The sequence below is a fragment of the Schistocerca cancellata genome, chromosome 9 (genome assembly GCF_023864275.1).
Source record: "Schistocerca cancellata isolate TAMUIC-IGC-003103 chromosome 9, iqSchCanc2.1, whole genome shotgun sequence".
NCBI classification, from domain to species: domain Eukaryota; kingdom Metazoa; phylum Arthropoda; class Insecta; order Orthoptera; family Acrididae; genus Schistocerca; species Schistocerca cancellata.
Window position 1 is genome coordinate 2,539,795 of NC_064634.1, and position 22,051 is coordinate 2,561,845.

At 47.5% G+C, this 22,051-nt stretch overlaps 1 protein-coding gene across 1 annotated transcript in view; it reads left to right on the forward strand.

Moving 5' to 3' along the window:
• The window catches only part of LOC126100667 (uncharacterized), a 210,734-nt gene that overhangs the window by 151,218 nt on the left and 37,465 nt on the right, over positions 1-22,051 (forward strand). The window contains exons 9-10 of the mRNA XM_049911287.1: positions 695-1,275; positions 18,065-18,287. Coding sequence (XP_049767244.1) covers positions 695-1,275; positions 18,065-18,287 — 804 coding nt within the window. The remainder of the gene's footprint in view (positions 1-694; positions 1,276-18,064; positions 18,288-22,051) is intronic.

Below are 22,051 nucleotides of genomic sequence, written 5' to 3' on the forward strand. Positions count from 1 at the left end.
ACACTTAAAAGTCAGCCTTACCAAAGACTGAACTTGCGACTTCACTCTGAAGTGGTTCAATGTGAGTTGTGACTGTGAGATGTTAATATTTGTGTGTCCCTGACTGACCAAGGAGCATGGTGTAAGAAGAAGTTCTAAAAATGTGATTGGTGGCTAAATTCCTGCGCTGTTTTTGGGAGATCTAAGTATGGATGTTTTGGCTTAGACACACACCTAACACCCCTCACATACTCGCAGATATATTCATGTACAGGAATAGCTTTATTATTTATTGAAACCCTGAAAATAAGCTAGCGTAAGTATGAAATTTTAATCAAAATATCGCACAGGCATGGACATATTAGAGTATCATTCAGTGAAGGTGTAACACAATTTTCGTCACTGTATCTGCCATTCTCGAACTAATATAAAACACGTGTCTTAGATTTATAACTGAAAACAAAATGTGTATATTCCCTTTAAGAAACAATGTCTGTAGTCAGAAGCTTATGAAAGTACCTGCTTTTTCGGCGTCAATTTAAACGGCTTGTGGGACGTTTTGAATCATATCAAAATGAACTTATGGAGTGTACCAGAAGAGTCCAGTAAGAAATTGGAGTTTTAAAATGGTGCATTTGTCCAGTTTTGAAACTAGACATCTCGCCTCTTCGCACAAGCTATGCAATTGAGCTCACTGCGTCCTTTTTCTTTTCAGGTGATCTCAACGCATTCGACGATATCGCCACAGGTCCCTTAGAAATGGCGAAACAGTTTCTTGACTATGCTGAAAAAATGTGTCACGGGTTTCTTAGAGACGAAAGTGTACAGAAGTTGCACAAGTCAGGTAAAAAATTTGACGTCATTATTTTGGAGAATCTCTTCGCAGAATGTGTACACGGATACGCTCATGGCCTGAAAGCACCTGTGATTCTGCTTTCAACTTTCGCGGGAACGGACTGGATGGCCGACACGGTGGGAAATCCGAACCCTTATTCTTACGTACCGAGTCCATTCCTCGCGTTGGGCACCCACATGAGTTTCCTCGAGAGACTTGAGAATACACTTGTTGGGATAGGAGGAAAAATCGCCCGACAATTTCTGTATCTGCCGAGGCTGGATGCAATTTTACAGACGTATCTGAAGGATCCGTCATTGCCTTCGCTGTCGGAAATCGAAAGACAGACATCGCTTTTCCTGGTTAATTATCACTTCGCCCACGGCTGTCCTCGGCCACTTGTACCCAAAATGGTGGAAGTTGGAGGTTTGCATGTCGGGCAACCAAAGAAGCTGCCCCAGGTAAGCTCTGGCGACAGTAACTGGAATACTACAACTTATCCAATCTACACCGAGGTGACAAAAGTAATGGGACAGCTATATGCACGTATACAGATGTCGGCAGTATCACATACAGAAGCTATGAAAGGGTAGTGCCCTAGCCTAGCTGTCATTTGTTACTCAAGTGGTCCATGGGAAGAGGTTTGCGATGTGATTATGGTCGCACGATGCGAATTAACAGACTTTGGACGCAGAATGGTAGTTGGAGCTAGGGGCACGGGACATTCCATTTCGAATACCGTTAGGGAATTCAGTATTCCGAGATCCAAAGTGTCAAGAGCGTAACCAAATTTCAGGCATTACCCCTCACCACTGACAGCCCATCGACCGACGGTCATCACTTAACGACAAAGAGTAGAAGGGTTGGGTAGAGTTGTCGGTGCTAACAGACAAGCAACACTGCTTGAAATATCCCCAGGAATCACTGTGGAACGAACGCACGAGGAACGTATCCGTTAGTACAGTGCGGCAATGTTTGGCGTTAATGAGGTATGGCAGCAGACAACCGACGCGAGTGCCTTTGCTGACAGCACGACATCGCCTTCAGCGCCCCTCCTGGGCTCGTGACCAAATCGGTTGGACCCTAGGTGACTGGCAAAACACGACCTGGTCAGGTGAGTCCCGGTTTCAGTTGGTAAGAGCTGAAGGTAGGGGTCGAGTGTGGCGCAGTCCCCATGAAGCCATAGACCCAAGTTGTCAGCAAGATGCTGTGCAAAGCAATTGTGGCTGCTTAATGGTGCGGGCTGTGTTTACACATGGAATGTACTGGGTCTCTGGTCCAGCTGAACCGATCATTGACTAGAAATCGTTATGTTCGGCTACTTGCAGGCATTCGTGGACTTCATGTTCCCAAACAAGGATGGAATTTATACGAAAGACATTCCGCCACGTCATCGGGAAAACATTGTTCGTGATTTGTTTGAAGAACATTGTGGACAGTTCGAGAGAATGATTTGGCCACTCATCGAACGTTTATGGGGCATAACCGAGAGGTCAGTCCGTGCGCAAAGTCCTGCACCGGCAATACTTTCGCAATTACGGAAGACTGTAGACTTGGCATGGCTCAATGTTTCTGCAGGGTACTTCAAACGTCTTGTTGAGTTGATGTACTACAACGGAAAAATGGAGATTCCACACGATTTTAGGAGGCTTCCCATGATTTTTGTCACCTCATGTTGTGTGTTGTTTTATGAACATTTATATTTTAGTAATTATATTCACTGCTTAGTTTGCTCTTAGAATACTTTTTTTAAAATGTGTTTTCTCCAGTAATCTTTGCAGACAAAATCATTCCTATTCAGATACCATCAAATTCACATGTCTTTTTTTCACACCTGGAGTATTTCTGTACAGACCGTCTGGCATTGCCTGCTGAATGTCCATCTCATTATTAAATATGCTTCTGAATATTTAACACTGGTGCAGATGGAAATAGGTGTTATTAAATAGTAAAATTCTAGAGCAGTGGCCGAACAGGGATTTTCTTGTGGTGGTCAATAGCAACTCTGCCTCGGGCCATGGGCAGTAGATTATCTGTTCAGTGGAAGACATATGGCGAAGTACAGATAGTATGATGAGGTTGAAGGAAGGTTTCATTCAGGATAAAAGCATCAATGTGGTGTTGGGAGACGGTGCGTATAAAGAGGTGTTTGTTGGCTGAAAATGAGTGGATATTGTGGAATAGGACATTATACTGTTGTGGCGCCATGGTTCAGGGAGAGAAGGGATGGTGGGGATGGGTGACTTGGGTGGGTGTTGTGTACGTAGTTCCGCGTAGCAAGTGCGTCCACGACTTTCCCACTAGAGCGCGCCCCGCTAAGCACAACAGCGCAGGCGCAGCACTCGTCCGTCTCCGCACTACGAGATGGCGCTGTCTCAGAGACGGACCAAATTCTGCTTCCGCCGATCTGTGTATTAATATGTAATGCAGCCAGTGAGATTGCTGCTAACGTAGAACCTTTTCTCCTCACGGATCACACTCGCGCAGTGATACCTGAACGCGCGAGGCATTCTAACGAGTGTACAGACCTCCGATTAGTCAGTCTGCATTAGTCCGTAGTCAAGTTTCAGTCTGCACCTAATAAGATTACCATATTCCTGTACATAGCCATGAAGAGAAATGAATAGACACTTTTATCAAGTATCAGAGATATGTGAGAATAAGATTAACGTAGCAATACCAAAGGAACTTCAGATTGTCAATTGTGAACAGCATCCAGAATCAAGTTACGTATTGTCTATACTTTTTATTATTTTAATAAATGTGTGTGAAAATTAATCAAGTTCTGTTTAAAGTTGGTCACCATCAATCTGCTACTCTAAGCGTGCAAGTGGCATTTCTATCGTCTGACCTAACGGCAGAAGATAAACACGCCACGATAAGACCACGAGACATATTGCTGACACTCGCCTACTTCGTTAGAGCGACAAGTCAAATAATCTGATGGTGTGTGTACCGAAGGTCTTAGAGTACGCACACCACAGTGTGTTTAAACTATGGTGTTGAGATGGGTGAAAAGAAAGTGGACCTGGTTGTGGGAATACGTGGCTTGTGTGTTGAGATGGAAGAGAGAGTGGGCAGCAAGGGAAATTTGGTGTAGAGTGCGTGACCCCTGGAAAGCTTTAAAGTTTTGAACTATGGTCATAAAGGGGATGATGTCTTCAGTTGTGGGAGGTGGATGAAGGGAGTTACTGGGGGTGGAGGGGGTTGTCAATAGGTTTGATGGGAACTAGAATGCATCAGAACATTTGAGCTTATATGCACATGGCTTGTTCCCTCTAAATATGAGAATGAAACATATTTATACAAAGTGACAAATCAATTCAAGACCATCGAAATCGGTATCAATACAGATGACAAAAAGAACGATATGTTATAGGAGTAGTGGCTGATAGCTTTCTTGCTCGACGTATTTCGACACAAAAAAACTGTCAGCAGTGCCAGACCCAAGACCCAGGTACATGCCGTGGGATGAGAGGTGAACACAGTAGCTGGGAGTGGGCCAATGGGAATTCACACCAGAGCACACTGCCTTCTTAGCTACGGTATGCATCACGAGGCCCACTCCAGACCGCTGCGGGAACTGGAGACGCCGCCACCAGAGGCACAGCTAGGAGCCTCATCCCTCCTGTCCCAGGACAGACACAGCAAGCTGGCGGCAGCACTAGAGATCTCTTGGTATGCAGTCTTGTTACTACATACATGAATGTATGCCCCCATTAGATGCCCTGACATGCTACTGGTGGTTTTTGTTACATAGGAGTGTATGGTAAAGACTATCCTTTTCGATTTTGCCCTCGCATCTATGTTCTTTCTCTTCAATGACGACTGTTATGAACAAACAGATGGTGTCGTCGCGGAGTGTGGTCCCCTTGTAAGCGTGTTGTCATATCGCTGGCTTAGTTGTGGGGTATCTTTGCGGGCAGCCGCGTCTGTAGTGAGTCGAGCGCGGGACACGGAACTGTTGTGTTGTGCAGTGTGTAGCTCTGCATGTGAGAAGCTTTTTTAGTATTCCGGTCAAAGTGTTGCTAAAAGTGCTGTTACAGTAAAGTGATAAAATATGCAAATGATTCAGAGGAAAAGGCGTCAAGAAGTAATTAAAAAATGAGTACTGCTGCTGATAACGTATTTGTGTATCCTCTCGTTGCGTGTCGTACCGTACAGTATCAATCATCCGCGCCGTGTTCGGTCCTTAAGAATGAACTAATGTGAATCAGTAATACTACTTACCACAAAAGAGAGCATTCAAGTGCCAGTGTCGTGTAGCGAGCGTGAGGACGTGCGTTCGATCATCGCGTTTCCGCATCATCAACAATCAGCCCCGCCGCGACGGTTACGCTCACGCTTTACAAGTGAGAACTGAAAAATTAACTTTACGAACAATGTTAAAAATATCATTACTAGTGTCAAGGAGGACTGGTACCAAATATCTGCGTATGCGTGACGAGCGTAAGAACTTCCGTGCGATCATTCGGCTTCCGCATCATCGACAGCCACCCGCGTCGTGTCGGTTACGCGTACGCTCGTCTGAATGATATTGTGGACTGTTAACCATCCATTAATTGGGATAAACACTTCTGAATTAGAATGTAAACAGTGCAACCTGCTATTTCTCTCAGAATATAGTTGCTCATACTAGACGTCGAACAGTGATGTGTTCTGACGTTGAGTGGCTCCCCTGACTCGCTTGCATATTTCGATAGATAATTTCAGGCAATCCAACAGCAGTGCGGAGCAGAACAGTACGACCGCCGCGGGATTACCAGGTACGTGGTGAGGGCAGGGCGCACGGTCACGAAACGAGAGGCCAGTTTAAAGGGTCCCCACCCAATTTGTACTCCCGGGCGTGTTACACCCTGTCATCAGTAGTGTCTAAGCTATTCATGGAGGATTTCTAAGACAAATCTGTGGAAACAGCTGCGCTAAAGCCCACATGTTTTTCAGACATGTTTATAAGACTTTTGTGGTGTAGCTGCATGGGAATGAAGAGTTTCAAGAGTTTTTCCAAAATCTTAACTCTCTGCACCCCCGCACCAAATGCAGTATGGAGGTGGAAGAGAATGGCGAACTCCCATTTTTTGGACACTCTAGTCAAGCGCGAAGTGGATGGCGCTATGGGACACAGTGTGTGCAGGAAAACAACCCACACTGATCTGTATGTCCACGCCCCCCAGCAGCCATTATCCTTCACAGTGTGAGGGTGTGCTATTTACAGTCATCCATAGGGCCTGTCCAATATTGGACACAGAAAACCTAACGAGGGAGCTTAACCACCTTAACGATTTATTTGAGAAGAATGGGCGTGGTGGCAGGCAAATCTGAAGTACTTTAAGGCAGAAGTTACAGGCCCAGCAAATAGAACACAACAAGGAAGATAAAAAAAATGGCTCTGAGCACTATGGGACTCAACTGCTGTGGTCAGAAGTTCCCTAGAACTTAGAACTACTTAAACCTAACTAACCTAAGGACATCACACACATCCATGCCCGAGGCAGGATTCGAACCTGCGACCGTAGCGGTCACGCGGTTCCAGACTGAAGCGCCTAGAACCGCACGGCCACACCGGCCGGCAATGAAGATAAGGGAGTGGCGTATACAGGGCTATTACAAATGATTGAAGCGATTTCATAAATTCACTGTAGCTCCATTCATTGACATATGGTCACGACACACTACAGATACGTAGAAAAACTCATAAAGTTTTGTTCGCCTGAAGCCGCACTTCAGGTTTCTGCCGCCAGAGCGCTCGAGAGCGCAGTGAGACAAAATGGCGACAGGAGCCGAGAAAGCGTATGTCGTGCTTGAAATGCACTCACATCAGTCAGTCATAACAGTGCAACGACACTTCAGGACGAAGTTCAGCAAAGATCCACCAACTGCTAACTCCATTCGGCGATGGTATACGCAGTTTAAAGCTTCTGGATGCCCCTGTAAGGGGAAATCAACGGGTCGGCCTGCAGTGAGCGAAGAAACGGTTGAACGCGTGCGGGCAAGTTTCACGCGTAGCCCGCGGAAGTCGACGAATAAAGCAAGCAGGGAGCTAAACGTACCACAGCCGACGGTTTGGAAAATCTTACGGAAAAGGCTAAAGCAGAAGCCTTACCGTTTACAATTGCTACAAGCCCTGACACCCGATGACAAAGTCAAACGCTTTGAATTTTCGGCGCGGTTGCAACAGCTCATGGAAGAGGATGCGTTCAGTGCGAAACTTGTTTTCAGTGATGAAGCAACATTTTTTCTTAATGGTGAAGTGAACAGACACAATTTGCGAATCTGGGCGGTAGAGAATCCTCGCTCATTCGTGCAGCAAATTCGCAATTCACCAAAAGTTAACGTGTTTTGTGCAATCTCACGATTTAAAGTTTACGGCCCCTTTTTCTTCTGCGAAAAAAACGTTACAGGACACGTGTATCTGGACATGCGGGAAAATTGGCTCATGCTGCAACTGGAGACCGACAGCGCCGACTTCATCTTTCAACAGGATGGTGCTCCACCGCACTTCCATCATGATGTTCGGCAATTCTTAAACAGGAGATTGGAAAACCGATGGATTGGTCGTGGTGGAGATCATGATCAGGAATTCATGTCATGGCCTCCACGCTCTCCCGACTTAACCCCATGCGATTTCTTTCTCTGGGGTTATGTGAAAGATTCAGTGTTTAAACCTCCTCTACCAAGAAACGTGCCAGAACTGCGAGCTCGCATCAACGATGCTTTCGAACTCATTGATGGGGACATGCTGCGCCGAGTGTGGGAGGAACTTGATTATCGGCTTGATGTCTGCCGAATCACTAAAGGGGCACATGTCGAACATTTGTGAATGCCTAAAAAAACTTTTTGAGTTTTTGTATGTGTGTGCAAAGCATTGTGAAAATATCTCAAATAATAAAGTTATTGTAGAGCTGTGAAATCGCTTCAATCATTTGTAATAACCCTGTATGTCGTATGCAGGCAAACTATCGAACAAAATCGGCAGAATCTCAACTTAATAAATGGGCTTTCCCTCCACCTCAGAAATTGCGTGGACTGTTAGGTGGGATTAAAGATGATTTTCTGCTCCGCAAATTGGGTGTATAGTATATTCAGTAGAAATACACGGTGTTTCAAAAATGACCGGTATATTTGAAACGGTAATAAAAACTAAACGAGCAGCGATAGAAATACACCGTTTGTTGCAATATGCTTGGGACAACAGTACATTTTCAGGCAGACAAACTTTCGAAATTACAGTAGTTACAATTGTCAACAACAGATGGTGCTGCGATCTGGGAAACTCTATAGTACGATATTTTCCACATATCCACCATGCGTAGTCTCTGAATGAAATTACCCGAAACCTTTGACAACGTGTCTGGCAGAATGGCTTCACATGCAGATGAGATGTACTGCTTCAGCTGTTCAATTGTTTCTGGATTCTGGCGGTACACCTGGTCTTTCAAGTGTCCCCACAGAAAGAAGTCACAGGGGTTCATGTCTGGCGAATAAGGAGGCCAATCCACGCCGCCTCCTGTATGTTTCGGATAGCCCAAAGCAATCACACGATCATCGAAATATTCATTCAGGAAATTAAAGACGTCGGCCATGCGATGTGGCCGGGCACCATCTTGCATAAACCACGAGGTGTTCGCAGTGTCGTCTAAGGCAGTTTGTACCGCCACAAATTCACGAAGAATGTCCAGATAGCGTGATGCAGTAATCGTTTCGGATCTGAAAAATGGGCCAATGATTCCTTTGGAAGAAATGGCGGCCCAGACCAGTACTTTTTGAGGATGCAGGGACGATGGGACTGCAACATGGGGCTTTTCGGTTCCCCATATGCGCCAGTTCTGTTTATTGACGAAGCCGTCCAGGTAAAAATAAGCTACGTCAGTAAACCAAATGCTGCCCACATGCATATCGCCGTCATCAATCCTGTGCACTATATCGTTAGCGAATGTCTCTCGTGCAGCAATGGTAGCGGCGCAGAGGGGTTGCCGCGTTTGAATTTTGTACGGATAGAGGTGTAAACTCTGGCGCATGAGACGATACGTGGACGTTGGCGTCATTTGGACCGCAGCTGCAACACGGCGAACGGAAACCCGAGGCCGCTGTCGGGTCACCTGCTGCACTAGCTGCGCGTTGCCCTCTGTGGTTGCCGTACGCGGTCGCCCTACCTTTCCAGCACGTTCTTCCATCACGTTCCCAGTCCGTTGAAATTTTTCAAACAGATCCTTTATTGTATCGCTTTTCGGTCCTTTGGTTACATTAAACCTCAGTTGAAAACTTCGTCTTGTTGCAACAACACTGTGTTCTAGGCGGTGGAATTCCAACACCAGAAACATCCTCTGTTCTAAGGAATAAACCATGTTGTCCACAGCACACTAGCACGTTGCGAACAGCACACGCTTACAGCAGAAAGACGACGTCAGAATGGCGCACCCACCGAATACGTTGTCTTCTATATCTTTCACATCACTTGCAGCGCCATCTGTTGTTGACAATTGTAACTACTGTAATTTCGAAAGTTTGTCCGCCTGAAAATGTACTGTTGTCCCAAGCATATTGCAACAAACGGTGTATTTCTATCGCTGCTCGTTTAGTTTTTATTGCCGTTTCAAATGTACCGGTCATGTACACCCTGTACATCGGCCAGACTGTGCAGGTAGTCGAGGGAAGTTGTAAGGAGCACAGGAGATACTCTCGACTTAAGCAACTAACAAAATCTATGACTGCAGAACATTGCATGGCTGTAGAGGACTCAATTACACTCCTGGAAATGGAAAAAAGAACACATTGATACCGGTGTGTCAGACCCACCATACTTGCTCCGGACACTGCGAGAGGGCTGTACAAGCAATGATCACACGCACGGCACAGCGGACACATCAGGAACCGCGGTGTTGGCCGTCGAATGGCGCTAGCTGCGCAGCATTTGTGCACCGCCGCCGTCAGTGTCAGCCAGTTTGCCGTGGCATACGGAGCTCCATCGCAGTCTTTAACACTGGTAGCATGCCGCGACAGCGTGGACGTGAACCGTATGTGCAGTTGACGGACTTTGAGCGAGGGCGTATAGTGGGCATGCGGGAGGCCGGGTGGACGTACCGCCGAATTGCTCAACACGTGGGGCGTGAGGTCTCCACAGTACATCGATGTTGTCGCCAGTGGTCGGCGGAAGGTGCACGTGCCCGTCGACCTGGGACCGGACCGCAGCGACGCACGGATGCACGCCAAGACCGTAGGATCCTACGCAGTGCCGTAGGGGACCGCACCGCCACTTCCCAGCAAATTAGGGACACTGTTGCTCCTGGGGTATCGGCGAGGACCATTCGCAACCGTCTCCATGAAGCTGGGCTACGGTCCCGCACACCGTTAGGCCGTCTTCCGCACACGCCCCAACATCGTGCAGCCCGCCTCCAGTGGTGTCGCGACAGGCGTGAATGGAGGGACGAATGGAGACGTGTCGTCTTCAGCGATGAGAGTCGCTTCTGCCTCGGTGCCAATGATGGTCGTATGCGTGTTTGGCGCCGTGCAGGTGAGCGCCACAATCAGGACTGCATACGACCGAGGCACACAGGGCCAACACCCAGCATCATGGTGTGGGGAGCGATCTCCTACACTGGCCGTACACCACTGGTGATCGTCGAGGGGACACTGAATAGTGCACGGTACATCCAAACCGTCATCGAACCCATCGTTCTACCATTCCTAGACCGGCAAGGGAACTTGCTGTTCCAACAGGACAATGCACGTCCGCATGTATCCCGTGCCACCCAACGTGCTCTAGAAGGTGTAAGTCAACTACCCTGGCCAGCAAGAGCTCCGGATCTGTCCCCCATTGAGCATGTTTGGGACTGGATGAAGCGTCGTCTCACGCGGTCTGCACGTCCAGCACGAACGCTGGTCCAACTGAGGCGCCAGGTGGAAATGGCATGGCAAGCCGTTCCACAGGACTACATCCAGCATCTCTACGATCGTCTCCATGGGAGAATAGCAGCCTGCATTGCTGCGAAAGGTGGATTACACTGTACTAGTGCCGACATTGTGCATGCTCTGTTGCCTGTGTCTATGTGCCTGTGGTTCTGTCAGTGTGATCATGTGATGTATCTGACCCCAGGAATGTGTCAATAAAGTTTCCCCTTCCTGGAACAATGAATTCACGGTGTTCTTATTTCAGTTTCCAGGAGTGTACCTTCACCGAAGAGTGAAGAAGTATATTGCTCCCTCCTACGTATATCTTGCGAAGAGACCATGAGGATAAAATCAGATAGATTAGCGCCCACACAGAGGCATACCGACAATCCTTCTTTCCACGAACAATACGAGACTGGAATAGAAGGGAGAACCGATAGAGGTACTCAAGGTACCCTCCGCCACACACCGTCAGGTGGCTTGCGGAGTATGGATGTAGATGTAGATGTAACCAGCACACAGCCATCGCTGGCACCAAGGCAGAACCAGCTTTCATAAGTAAACACATCAAACTGCGGCACTGCCCTCCAATGAGCTCTTGTTTGTCACCACTGAGGTCGCTAGTGGTGGTGGTTTGGGGTCAGTGTAGGGCATGTGTGTCGGGGCTGTCCTCGTAGTAATCAATTTGTAACTCTTTGTTGTGTCACTCTGATCCAGACTGCTGCTAAAATTTCTGCTGCAGATGTAGTACAAAGCAAAAGAGCCATACACCGGACACAACGGTCTTCCCCTTCGGCAGTGCCACATAGCCCTCTGCAGCCTTGTTTTCTTGCAATCGTACATTCTTGTGACCACCGCTCCCAGCAATCACGCACAGTGACTCCAATCCCACCAAGTCTTCCTGCAATATCGCAGAAGGAACATCCAGGCTCATGTAGCCTTGTTACAAGACCTTGCTCAAACTCAGTCAGGTGTTGGTAATGGCGCCTTTGTCACTTTAAAGGGATTCTTGACTAACGTCAATGCACCACGTCCAATCTGAAAGGTAACTAACTTTCACAACCTTTACAGCGCATATTTTGTATCCTCATAGTGGACTACTAACGCCGCTCTCATGTGCCTGGCGCGAACTCTGACTAGCCATCACCTTTCAGGTGCAGAAACACACCTACGAACGTTCGTTTATGTTACACAACTCATTTTGGGGGTTGCGATTTTTCTCCATCAATGTATCAAGATACGGAAGTGGCTGAGTTGTCCGAAGACCTTGTGAGCTTTGCGACCATATGTTCCTATCCTATTCCTACCACAAAAACTTTTGGAACCAGAGGAACTGCAGTGTTACCACTGGCATTTGTGGTGGGGATGGGGGGGGGCAATTATTTAAACATGGAAGTTGTGTCTGTGAACTACGACATCAGAGGGTTGGAGGAAATTGTGTATATGTCATTTGAAGTCGGCTAACACCATTTAAAATTGAGTTCTTGTATTTGGCAGTTGGTTTTTGATGTCAAATGTAAAGTCAGTTACTATTTTGGATTTTTACAAGTGGCCATATTTCATTCAAGCCATAGCGCAAGCGATTCGGCAGTAATGCAGCATGTGGCCGTAAACCCAGTTGCGCCATCTTGAATTCTATATGTAGTACAAGTGTTCTGACAGCCAAATAGGCTATGCTCATATCGCCAGGTACTCTATCTTGAATTTTCCAGCAATTCAAAAATTCCTCATCTTGCCTTCTTTAATTTCCTGTCAATTTACCCTTAGCACAGGTGAGTTGTGTTCTTGGAGGACTGTGCTCACGATCGCCATCTTGGATTCTATACTTAGGACAATTGGGCCATGCGGCAACTGGCCTATATCCAGCGTCATCAGAGAGGTTCAAATGGCTCTGAGCAGTATGCGACTTAACTTCTGAGGTCATCAGTCACCTAGTACTTAGAACTAATTAAACCTAACTAACCTAAGGACATCACACACATCCATGCCCGAGGCAGGATTCGAACCTGCGACCGTAGCGGTCGCTCGGCTCCAGACTGTACCGCCTAGAACCGCACGGCCACAACGGCCGGCCATCAGAGAGGGAAGGGGTAAATATCTGGCAACGTTGCATGAGCAGATCATCGGTGACATCATTGGAAATCTGGCAACAACGCAGCATGTTCTCGGAACGGCGTAGCCGCTGTACTACGTAGAACGCTAAGATATGGCAAAAAATAAGATCATGGAAAAGAATTCCACGTGCGTAATGTATGTTGTAACTTTTCTGAAATAAATCGAATGGATGTTGATGTCTGAGACAGTTTTAGTGTCCGCGAACACCAAGGAAAGTGATCCGATCGCAATCTGTCGTCTTGTAGGACGAAGTCATCGTCTACTGCGCTGGCATTACGACGTGCAGCAGCAGCAAATGCTAACAGCTCGATCACCTACAGATGTACCTGTGCATTTAAGATCTGATCTGCACAGGACGTCTTAGTATTGGATTCTAACCGGCTGTATGACGACTCCTCGTATCAGATAAACACGGCTAGACCTATAACAATATTCAGGGTTTAAAGTGACTACCTGCTTCCGAAGTTACTTACTTGAAATGTGTTATTCAACGAAAAACTGGAAACATCTGGCGCTAAACTGGTGTTCACAAAAACGTTACCACATTACATCTACATCTACATAAAAATTCCAAAAGCCAACGTACGGTGAGTGGCGGAAGATACCCTGTATCACTACGGTCATTTCCTTTCCTGTTCCACTCGCAAATAGAGCGAGGGAAAAACGACTATCTATATGCCTCGGTATGAGCCCTAAATTCTCGTATCTTATCTTCGTGGTCCTTACGCGCAACGTATGTTGGCTACAGTAGAATCGTTCGGCAGTCAGCTTCAAATGCCGGCTCTCTAAATTTCCTCAACAGTGTTTCTACATGGTGTTACACCCCTTCATACTCGGTGAACTGTATAATGCTCAAGTCAAAGCAAGTTTACGAGTCGTGCTCATAAGAGGCAAACAACAGTGAAAAAAGGCCATGTTAATAGTAAGTGCAAAGAGTCACTGTAAACGCAGAAATCATATTTGTTTAGGTGTAAAGCTAGTAAGTGATTCTCGGGAAGGCAGCAACATCACTGTGGCAAGGACGCAACTAACCGACAACCCGGTTCCTGTTTAGATTCAAATGTTGCAAGGGGCACAGAAGATACTCTGGACTTCACCTGTTTTTAAGCAGTGGTAGTGTGGGGTGGACGAAATGAATTTAATGAGGTTTCGGATATTAGCGTTTCTTCTGACAGTTTTTGTATGCATCAGTTACACGTGGCTGCTCCATATGTTGAAAGAGTGGACCACGAATCAACAATTCGTAGCTGCCGCTTACACATGACTCCACCGTGCATATGATGTACAGTCGTGGACAAAACGAGCGAGACCCCTCGCCTTTTCATTATGCTGATCCGCACAGCTTTAAAGTCTGCTACACAGCATAACAGGCAAGGCGACGAAGTGCTACCAACATACTATGCACAGGCGCGAAATTGGCAAACTATCCGAACTTTGTCAGACTGTTTTCAATCATGTGTAAGACTATATTAATGCTGATTAGTGTATTCCATTTTTTACCGATTTAGGTGGCGAAATCCTAACAACGAAAATAGCTACGAGAATTATTGAAGATGAGGGCTGCATGAATAATTCCACTTACTCTTTATTCCAAATGTTTTAGTTGCAGTCGATACATCAGCATATTCATCGTAGCTACGCTTTCGATCCAAATCACGTTTACAGGAATGCAAATAAAATCCATTTGCCTACACATGTTAACTCAGATCCCAGTATAAATGCCACCGCGTTTTAGAAGTGCGAGCATTCCCATTGCTAGGTAGCTTAAGAAACACTTCGGCTAATGAACGTTTTCTGGCTGCGGCGAGTCTAATGGAGGGTTAGAAACATTGTAGAATCGTTTGGCAGGTATGTCGCCGTTTATTTCCTGGCGTGGTGCAGAATTATACTACTAAATTTACTAGCTGATAAGAGAATTTTGTTATTTCGTTAAACATCCCGAATGACTGTCACACAAGCGCCACGCCGGATTAGCCGAGCGGTGTAAGGCGCTGCAGCCATGGACTGTTGGTGCTGATCCCGGCGGAGGTTCGAGTCCTCCCTCGGGCGTGGGTGTGTGTGTTTGTCCTTAGGATAATTTAGGTTAAGTAGTGTGTAAGCTTAGGGACTGATGACCTTAGCAGTTAAGTCCCATAAGATTTCACACACACATTTGTCACATAAGCGGTGACAAAGGTAGAAAATTTATGTTTTTGAGTCCGCATAGCTCTATGCAACAGAAACTGCAGATCATTTTGCCATTTTCATTGCGAAATTGCCGGCTTATTCATGTCTGGGGTAATAATAGTGGGCTGTTTTCTTGGGTTGCCAGCTAGTGTAGTGAAAGGTGTTTGCTACTGCAAGGGAGGTCTGGTTTATTTTCGGATTCGGAGGCAGATAGACTATCAGTAAAGCAATTTTAAGAAATTCTCGCGTCCCCAATATGCTTTATTGCTACCTTTGTTCTGTACTGGCGCCCTGTGGATGTCAATATGAAACTCTTGTAGAATTTCATACTTGTTACTGCCCACTTTTCCCGCTTCTGTGGGTAACTGAATTGGCACTGAATGATTTTTTACTGAATGTCGTTATGAATCTTCACGCATTGCTAAATTTGCACACTTTCGTGGTAGGTTAGCAGCGGTAATCCAGTATGACTGGTCTGAATGTTGTGTTGACACAGACCGTTTCACGGCCAAATGAGCATAATATTTTGCTAATTAGTAACGATCTGGGGTACTCTGTGTTACTAAAACAGTTATGTTGTTGCGATAAGCTGAAATTTTTCTTCTTTCATTTATACTTTATATTTACGTGTTTTGTTTAACACACTAATCAGCACTAATATAGTCTTACACACGATTGAAAACAGTCTCATAAAGTTGAGATGGTTTTTCAATTTCACTCCTGTACATAGTATGTTGGTAGCACTTCGTCGCCTTGCCTGTTATGCTGTGTAGCAGACTTTAAAGCTGTGCGGATCAGTATAACGAAAAGGCGAGGGGTCTCGCTCGTTTTGTCCACGAATGTACGTCTGGCGGTTGCTCGTTGCTCGTGTTGACGATACACCTGGCGAAGGGCTGTGCGCTCTCACCACACTGCAAATACAAGATCTCGATGATATCGCGTGTATGTATTGTTAAATGCAGCATCAGAAACATAACTGGACCTATCGTTAAGCTGTCAAAGGACGAGACACGAAACACCTGATCACCAATACTAACTACACTGAATACCCAAAGAAACTGGCACACCTGCCTAATATCGTGTAGAGCCCCCACGAACAAGCAGTAGTGACGCAACACGACGTGGCATGGACTATACTAATATTTGAAGTAGTCCTCGAGGGAACTGGCACCATGAATCCTGCAGGGCTGCCCATAAATCCGTAAAAGTACGAGGGGGTGGAGATCTCTTCTGAACAGCACGTTGCAAGGCATCCCAGATACGCTCAATAATGTTCATGTTTAGGGAGTCTGGTGACCAACGGAGTATTGCTGGTGCCATTCTGTAGCAATTCTGGACGTGTGGAGTGTCGCATTGTCCTGCTGGAACTGCCCAAGTCCGTCAAACCGCACAATGGACACGAATGGATTGACGTCATCAGACAGGGTGTTTACGTACGTGTCACCTGTCAGAGTCGTATCTAGACGTATCAGTGGTCCGATATCACTCCAAATGCACACGGCCCACACCATTACAGAGCCTCCACCAACTTGAACAGTCCCCTGCTTCCATACCCGTACACGTCCATCCGCTGGATACAATTTGTAACGAGACTCGTCCGACCAGACAACTTGTTTCCAGACATCAACACTTCAGGGGCGGTGTTAAGGCGTCCAGGCGAGGGGTAAGGCTTTGTGTCGTGCAGTCATCAAGGGTATAAGAGGGGGCCTTCGGCTCCGAAAGACCGTATCGATGATGTTTCGTTGAATGGTTCGCACTCTGGCACTAGTTGATGGCCCAGCACTGAAATCTGCAGCAATTTGCGGAAGGGTTTCACTTCTATCACGTTGAACGATTCTCTTTGGTGTCGTTGCTCCCGTTCTTGCAGGATCTTTATCAGGGCCCAGCGATGCCAGAGGTGTAATGTTTTAGTGGATTTCTGATATTCACGGCACACTCGTGAAATGGTCGTACGGGAAAGTTCAAATGGTTCAAATGGCTCTAAGCCCTATGGGACTTAACATACGAGGTCATCAGTCCCCTAGACTTAGAACTACTTAAAGCTAACAAAGCTAAGGACATCACACACATCCATGCCCGAGGCAGGATTCGAACCTGAGGCCGGAGCAGCAGCGCGGTTCTGGACTGAAGCGCCTAGAACCGCTCGGCCACAGCGGCTGGCTACGGGAAAGTCCCCACTTGATCGGTACCTCGGAGACGCTTTGTCCCATCGCTATGCGCCGACTATAACACCACGTTCAAACTCACTTCAATCTCGGTAACCTGCCATTGTCCTGTATATGCGTTGCTTACCGCTGCGCCGTGTTCTGCCTGTTTTCATATCGCTGTATCTGAATACGCGTGCCTGTACCAGTTTCTTGGACTCTTATGTGTATTATACCCAGAATAACAAAGTAATTGCCATGTGGCAGTTTACAGCACAAAACAATCAGAAAATGAGCTACGGCACGGCTTCTGGTCTGTCCACCGAGTGGTTAATATCGATGCAGTACCTCAGGTGCCAGTTGCCACAGGCAATAAGGGCAGACGACACGGTCAGATGACTGTTCTGATCCTTTTTCGTTGCTGGCTTTGTTTTCCTCTGCGACGTCATTATTCTATGCCACAAAAGTTGCTAAACTACTTGAAAAAGCGTGCAGAAGAGTAAAAGGGTTATTCCTCAACCATCTAAGCAAACCCTCTACTTGAAGACACCGAGCGGCGTGTCCTTGTTTCCAGGACGGAAGCACCCAGGTGTTGCAGCCGCAAACCATATAGAGTGCACAGACAAAGGTGAACTTATGAAATGACCAGTTCAAATGCTCGATTATTGATCGAGGATAGGTCTGAATGGGTTTGGCAATAACTGTCCAAACGCGAATTACCTTTCAGTGTGTGTTTTCTGTGTTCACACTCGCCCTTTCCGTTAGCTGTGGTACTAAGTACACTAAAATTGACGCTTTGGACGCTTATAACGCATTAAAAGTGGTACCACAAGCAAAATGGGAATTCTTGATAACTGACCAACAAATAAACATGTACTTTTCCATTAGTTGCGGTAACATCAAGATATTCTGCTAAAATAGTTTTCCTTTTTCGCAGGACATACAGAAGTTTCTGGACGAGGCCACAGACGGGGCGATATACTTCAGCATGGGCTCCAACGTGCAAAGTGCTCACTGGCCTGAGGAGAAGCGGTCCGCCTTCCTGAAGGTGTTTTCGCAGCTGAAGCAGCGAGTCCTGTGGAAATGGGAGACGGATGCCCTGCCCGGTCAACCGCCCAACGTGAAGACCGGCAAGTGGCTGCCGCAGTCCGACATACTGGGTGAGTAGAACGACTCTGCTGAATCACATTAGGTACACTAACGACGTCGTACAAAAAGTGTGAGCATCTGATCGATCCTTTTTTTAAATAAAAGACCTATTTCTTCTTTACACATTATTCAGAGGTTTACAGTGTTGACGGCGACTATCGACCCTCCTAACGTCAGCAGGGACAACATGCACACAGACGGAGACAGCTGTCAAATCGTGTGTTGCGTTCCGCCTCACCTTCGTGACGTCAGCGACGTCTCGTACCGCACACTCCGCGAGACACAGGAAGGGGAAGCCACCACGACGCATGCTGTTGCCGCTCATCTAAGATTTCGTCTCTTATTTGGAATTAATTAATTACTTGCTGACTTACAGTGTGTTTGGCAGTTTTAAGACGCCACTTTGTTTCCCACCATCAAATTGCAGACTGCTGCATGATTCTTAGAACAAACTGAATTAGCCCTGTTATAGCCCGTCTGCACGAGATATTCAGGAAGCAGCCGTTCATATCAGAATGAGGTGTCTCTTTACTGTCTACAAAAGAGCAAATCAAGTAATGGGAGCATGTGGATTCAGCACAGCCGAAAGAGGCGAACTGAACCACCATCGCGCAACGAGAAGTTGAGCCATTATTTGGACTGGCACAGTGTGGTGCTAGCAGGTTGTGCTTATAACGGCTGAGGCTGCCGAAATCTCCCCAAGAGGTTAAAAATTTGGAAATTTGTCGTAAGGTCTTATGGGACCAAACTGCTAAGGTCATCGGTCCCTAAGCTTACACACTACTTAAACTAACTTAACGCTGAGGACGACACACACACCTATGTCCGAGGGAGGACTCGAACCTCCGACGGGGGGAGCCTCGCGAACCGTCACAAGGCGCCTTGGACCGCGTGGCTACCCCGCGCGGCCCAACGAGGTTACAGGAGGCCGTGAAGACGAAGCGCTGTGGGAAGCTGCGAGCTGCGATTCTCCTCCGAGACACCGCTCCGGCTGATTCTGTTGTGCGGGACGAAGTCACACATGCTGCTCCTTTCGACTATCGAATCTTGCCCCCCACCCCTCCTCCCCACCGCTCGCATTCCCCTGTCCTGACTTGGCACCCAGCGATGTCTTCCCTTTTCCTCAGATAAAGGAACCACTGCGTGTCAGGCATTTTCTGAATGACGGCGAAGTGACGTTGCAGGCGGAAAACCTCCTGAACAACCGAAATTCAGACTTCTACAGCCAACGTTTTCGTCAAGTAATCCATCGCTAGGAACATAGTTTCTCGTTCACAGCTAAATACCGGGCGGTTATAATTAAACGTTCCCTATTTAACACGTTATAACACGGAAATTAATTACCGTACGAGAACAAAACTAGGTAGCATTAATGTCAACGACATGGGGAAGAGAAGTACTGCAGAATAAATTCAAATGATACGCTTTTAATGTGCTGCTACGGTACATCATACCATTATGTACCGGTACCATTACTGCTACCAAAACCGAGCGAGGTGGCGCAGTGGTTCGCACACTGGACTCGCATAAGGGAGGACGACGGTTCAATGCCGCGTCCGGCCATCCTGATTTAGGTTTTCCGTGATTTCCTTGAATCGCTCCAGGCAAATGCCGGGATGGTTCCTTTGAAAGGGCACGGCCGACTTCCTTCCCTAACCTTCCCTACTCCAATGACACCAAAGACCTCGGTGTCTGGTCTCGTTCCCCAAAAACAACCCAAGAAGGGGCTCAATATGGCGTCCATCTGTGTCCTGAAGAGTCTGAAAGCGCGAGATTGCCTTCTGCACAGCAGAACGCAACATGTCTGTAGGTATGCTGTCTACCTCTCTTGATATGCTGCACTTAAGATCAGCACCTGTGTTAATGTTCCCCTGGTAAACCCTGTCCTTCAGGTAGCCCCACAACCAGAAATGACAGTGAGTGAGATGGCGTGACTGTACCGGCCAAGCATTTGGAAATGATCGGCTGACGATTCGATCGTAAGCATACGTGTTTCGGAGAAGCAGGTGGACTTCACGAGCGATGCACGGTGGGGCCCCACCTCGCATGAAAACTGTTGAATTCGGAGCGTCTCTCTCCTGTAGGGCGGGTATGACTTGCTGGCGAAGGATGTCGCAGTAACGCTGGCCAGTCACACTGCACGTCTTTGGTCCTCGAGCGCCAACCTGTTCAAAGAAGAACGGACCACTGATGAACGTAGCCGTGAAGCCACATACCATACGGTGACACGTTCACCATACAGAGGAACTTCACGCACAGTGGCGGGAGGTGAAGATCCCCACAGTCGGCAATTCCGTGTGTTCACCTCACCCGTCAGAGAAAAATGAGCTTCGTCTGTCCATAGGATGGCCCAGGGCCAGCCCTCGCCAGCTTCAATCCTTGCGAGAAAGTGGAGAGCGAAGTCAATACGTCGTTGTGCGTCCTGTGGTGCAGGCTGCTGTACGATACGGGTCTTGTACGGACACCCCTTGAGAATGGTTCGAAGCAACTACTGTACAGCGCACCACGGGATGTTCAGCTGTCGTGACACAGCACGCGTACTGCCCTGACGATCGGGAATTGCGCGCAGCGTTGTCTGCCACGGTAACAGCGATTCCATCGACCACCTGTGGCGCAATCGGCCTCTTCCCGGAGCGACGGCCAGTTCTCCAGCTGATTCGAACTTCGTCGTGCTCCGCACAGCAGGTAGGGAAAGAGGATCCTTCTGTAATCATTTCAGCCTGCAATATTCTCGAAGTACAGCTGCAGCTTTACTGTTGTTTTGATAACAGAGATCCACCAACAGTGCCCTGATCCTTACGTCCAAGCACATTCTGACGCGTCAACAAGTGCCCTGCGACTGGCCAGGTGTGAGAGACTATGAAACATGATGGCCGCTCGCGGCACCTGGTGCCCATAGTTGGAAATGGACGGTGCCGCTGTGATGCGTGGAAATCATGCAACTCCTGCTTGTAACGCCGGAAATGCATATCCTCCTATTTCCATCTATTGTACTATTATTTTTTTCCTTGTTTTGTTACATCAAGATATGACATTTCTGTCTCTTTATATATTGTAATTGTTTTACTGTTTATATATATATATATATATATATATATATATATATATATATATATACACTCCTGGAAATGGAAAAAAGAACACATTGACACCGGTGTGTCAGACCCACCATACTTGCTCCGGACACTGCGAGAGGGCTGCACAAGCAATGATCACACGCACGGCACAGCGGACACACCAGGAACCGCGGTGTTGGCCGTCGAATGGCGCTAGCTGCGCAGCATTTGTGCACCGCCGCCGTCAGTGTCAGCCAGTTTGCCGTGGCATACGGAGCTCCATCGCAGTCTTTAACACTGGTAGCATGCCGCGACAGCGTGGACGTGAACCGTATGTGCAGTTGACGGACTTTGAGCGAGGGCGTATAGTGGGCATGCGGGAGGCCGGGTGGACGTACCGCCGAATTGCTCAACACGTGGGGCGTGAGGTCTCCACAGTACATCGATGTTGTCGCCAGTGGTCGGCGGAAGGTGCACGTGCCCGTCGACCTGGAACCGGACCGCAGCGACGCACGGATGCACGCCAAGACCGTAGGATCCTACGCAGTGCCGTAGGGGACCGCACCGCCACTTCCCAGCAAATTAGGGACACTGTTGCTCCTGGGGTATCGGCGAGGACCATTCGCAACCGTCTCCATGAAGCTGAGCTACGGTCCCGTACACCGTTAGGCCGTCTTCCGCTCACGCCCCAACATCGTGCAGCCCGCCTCCAGTGGTGT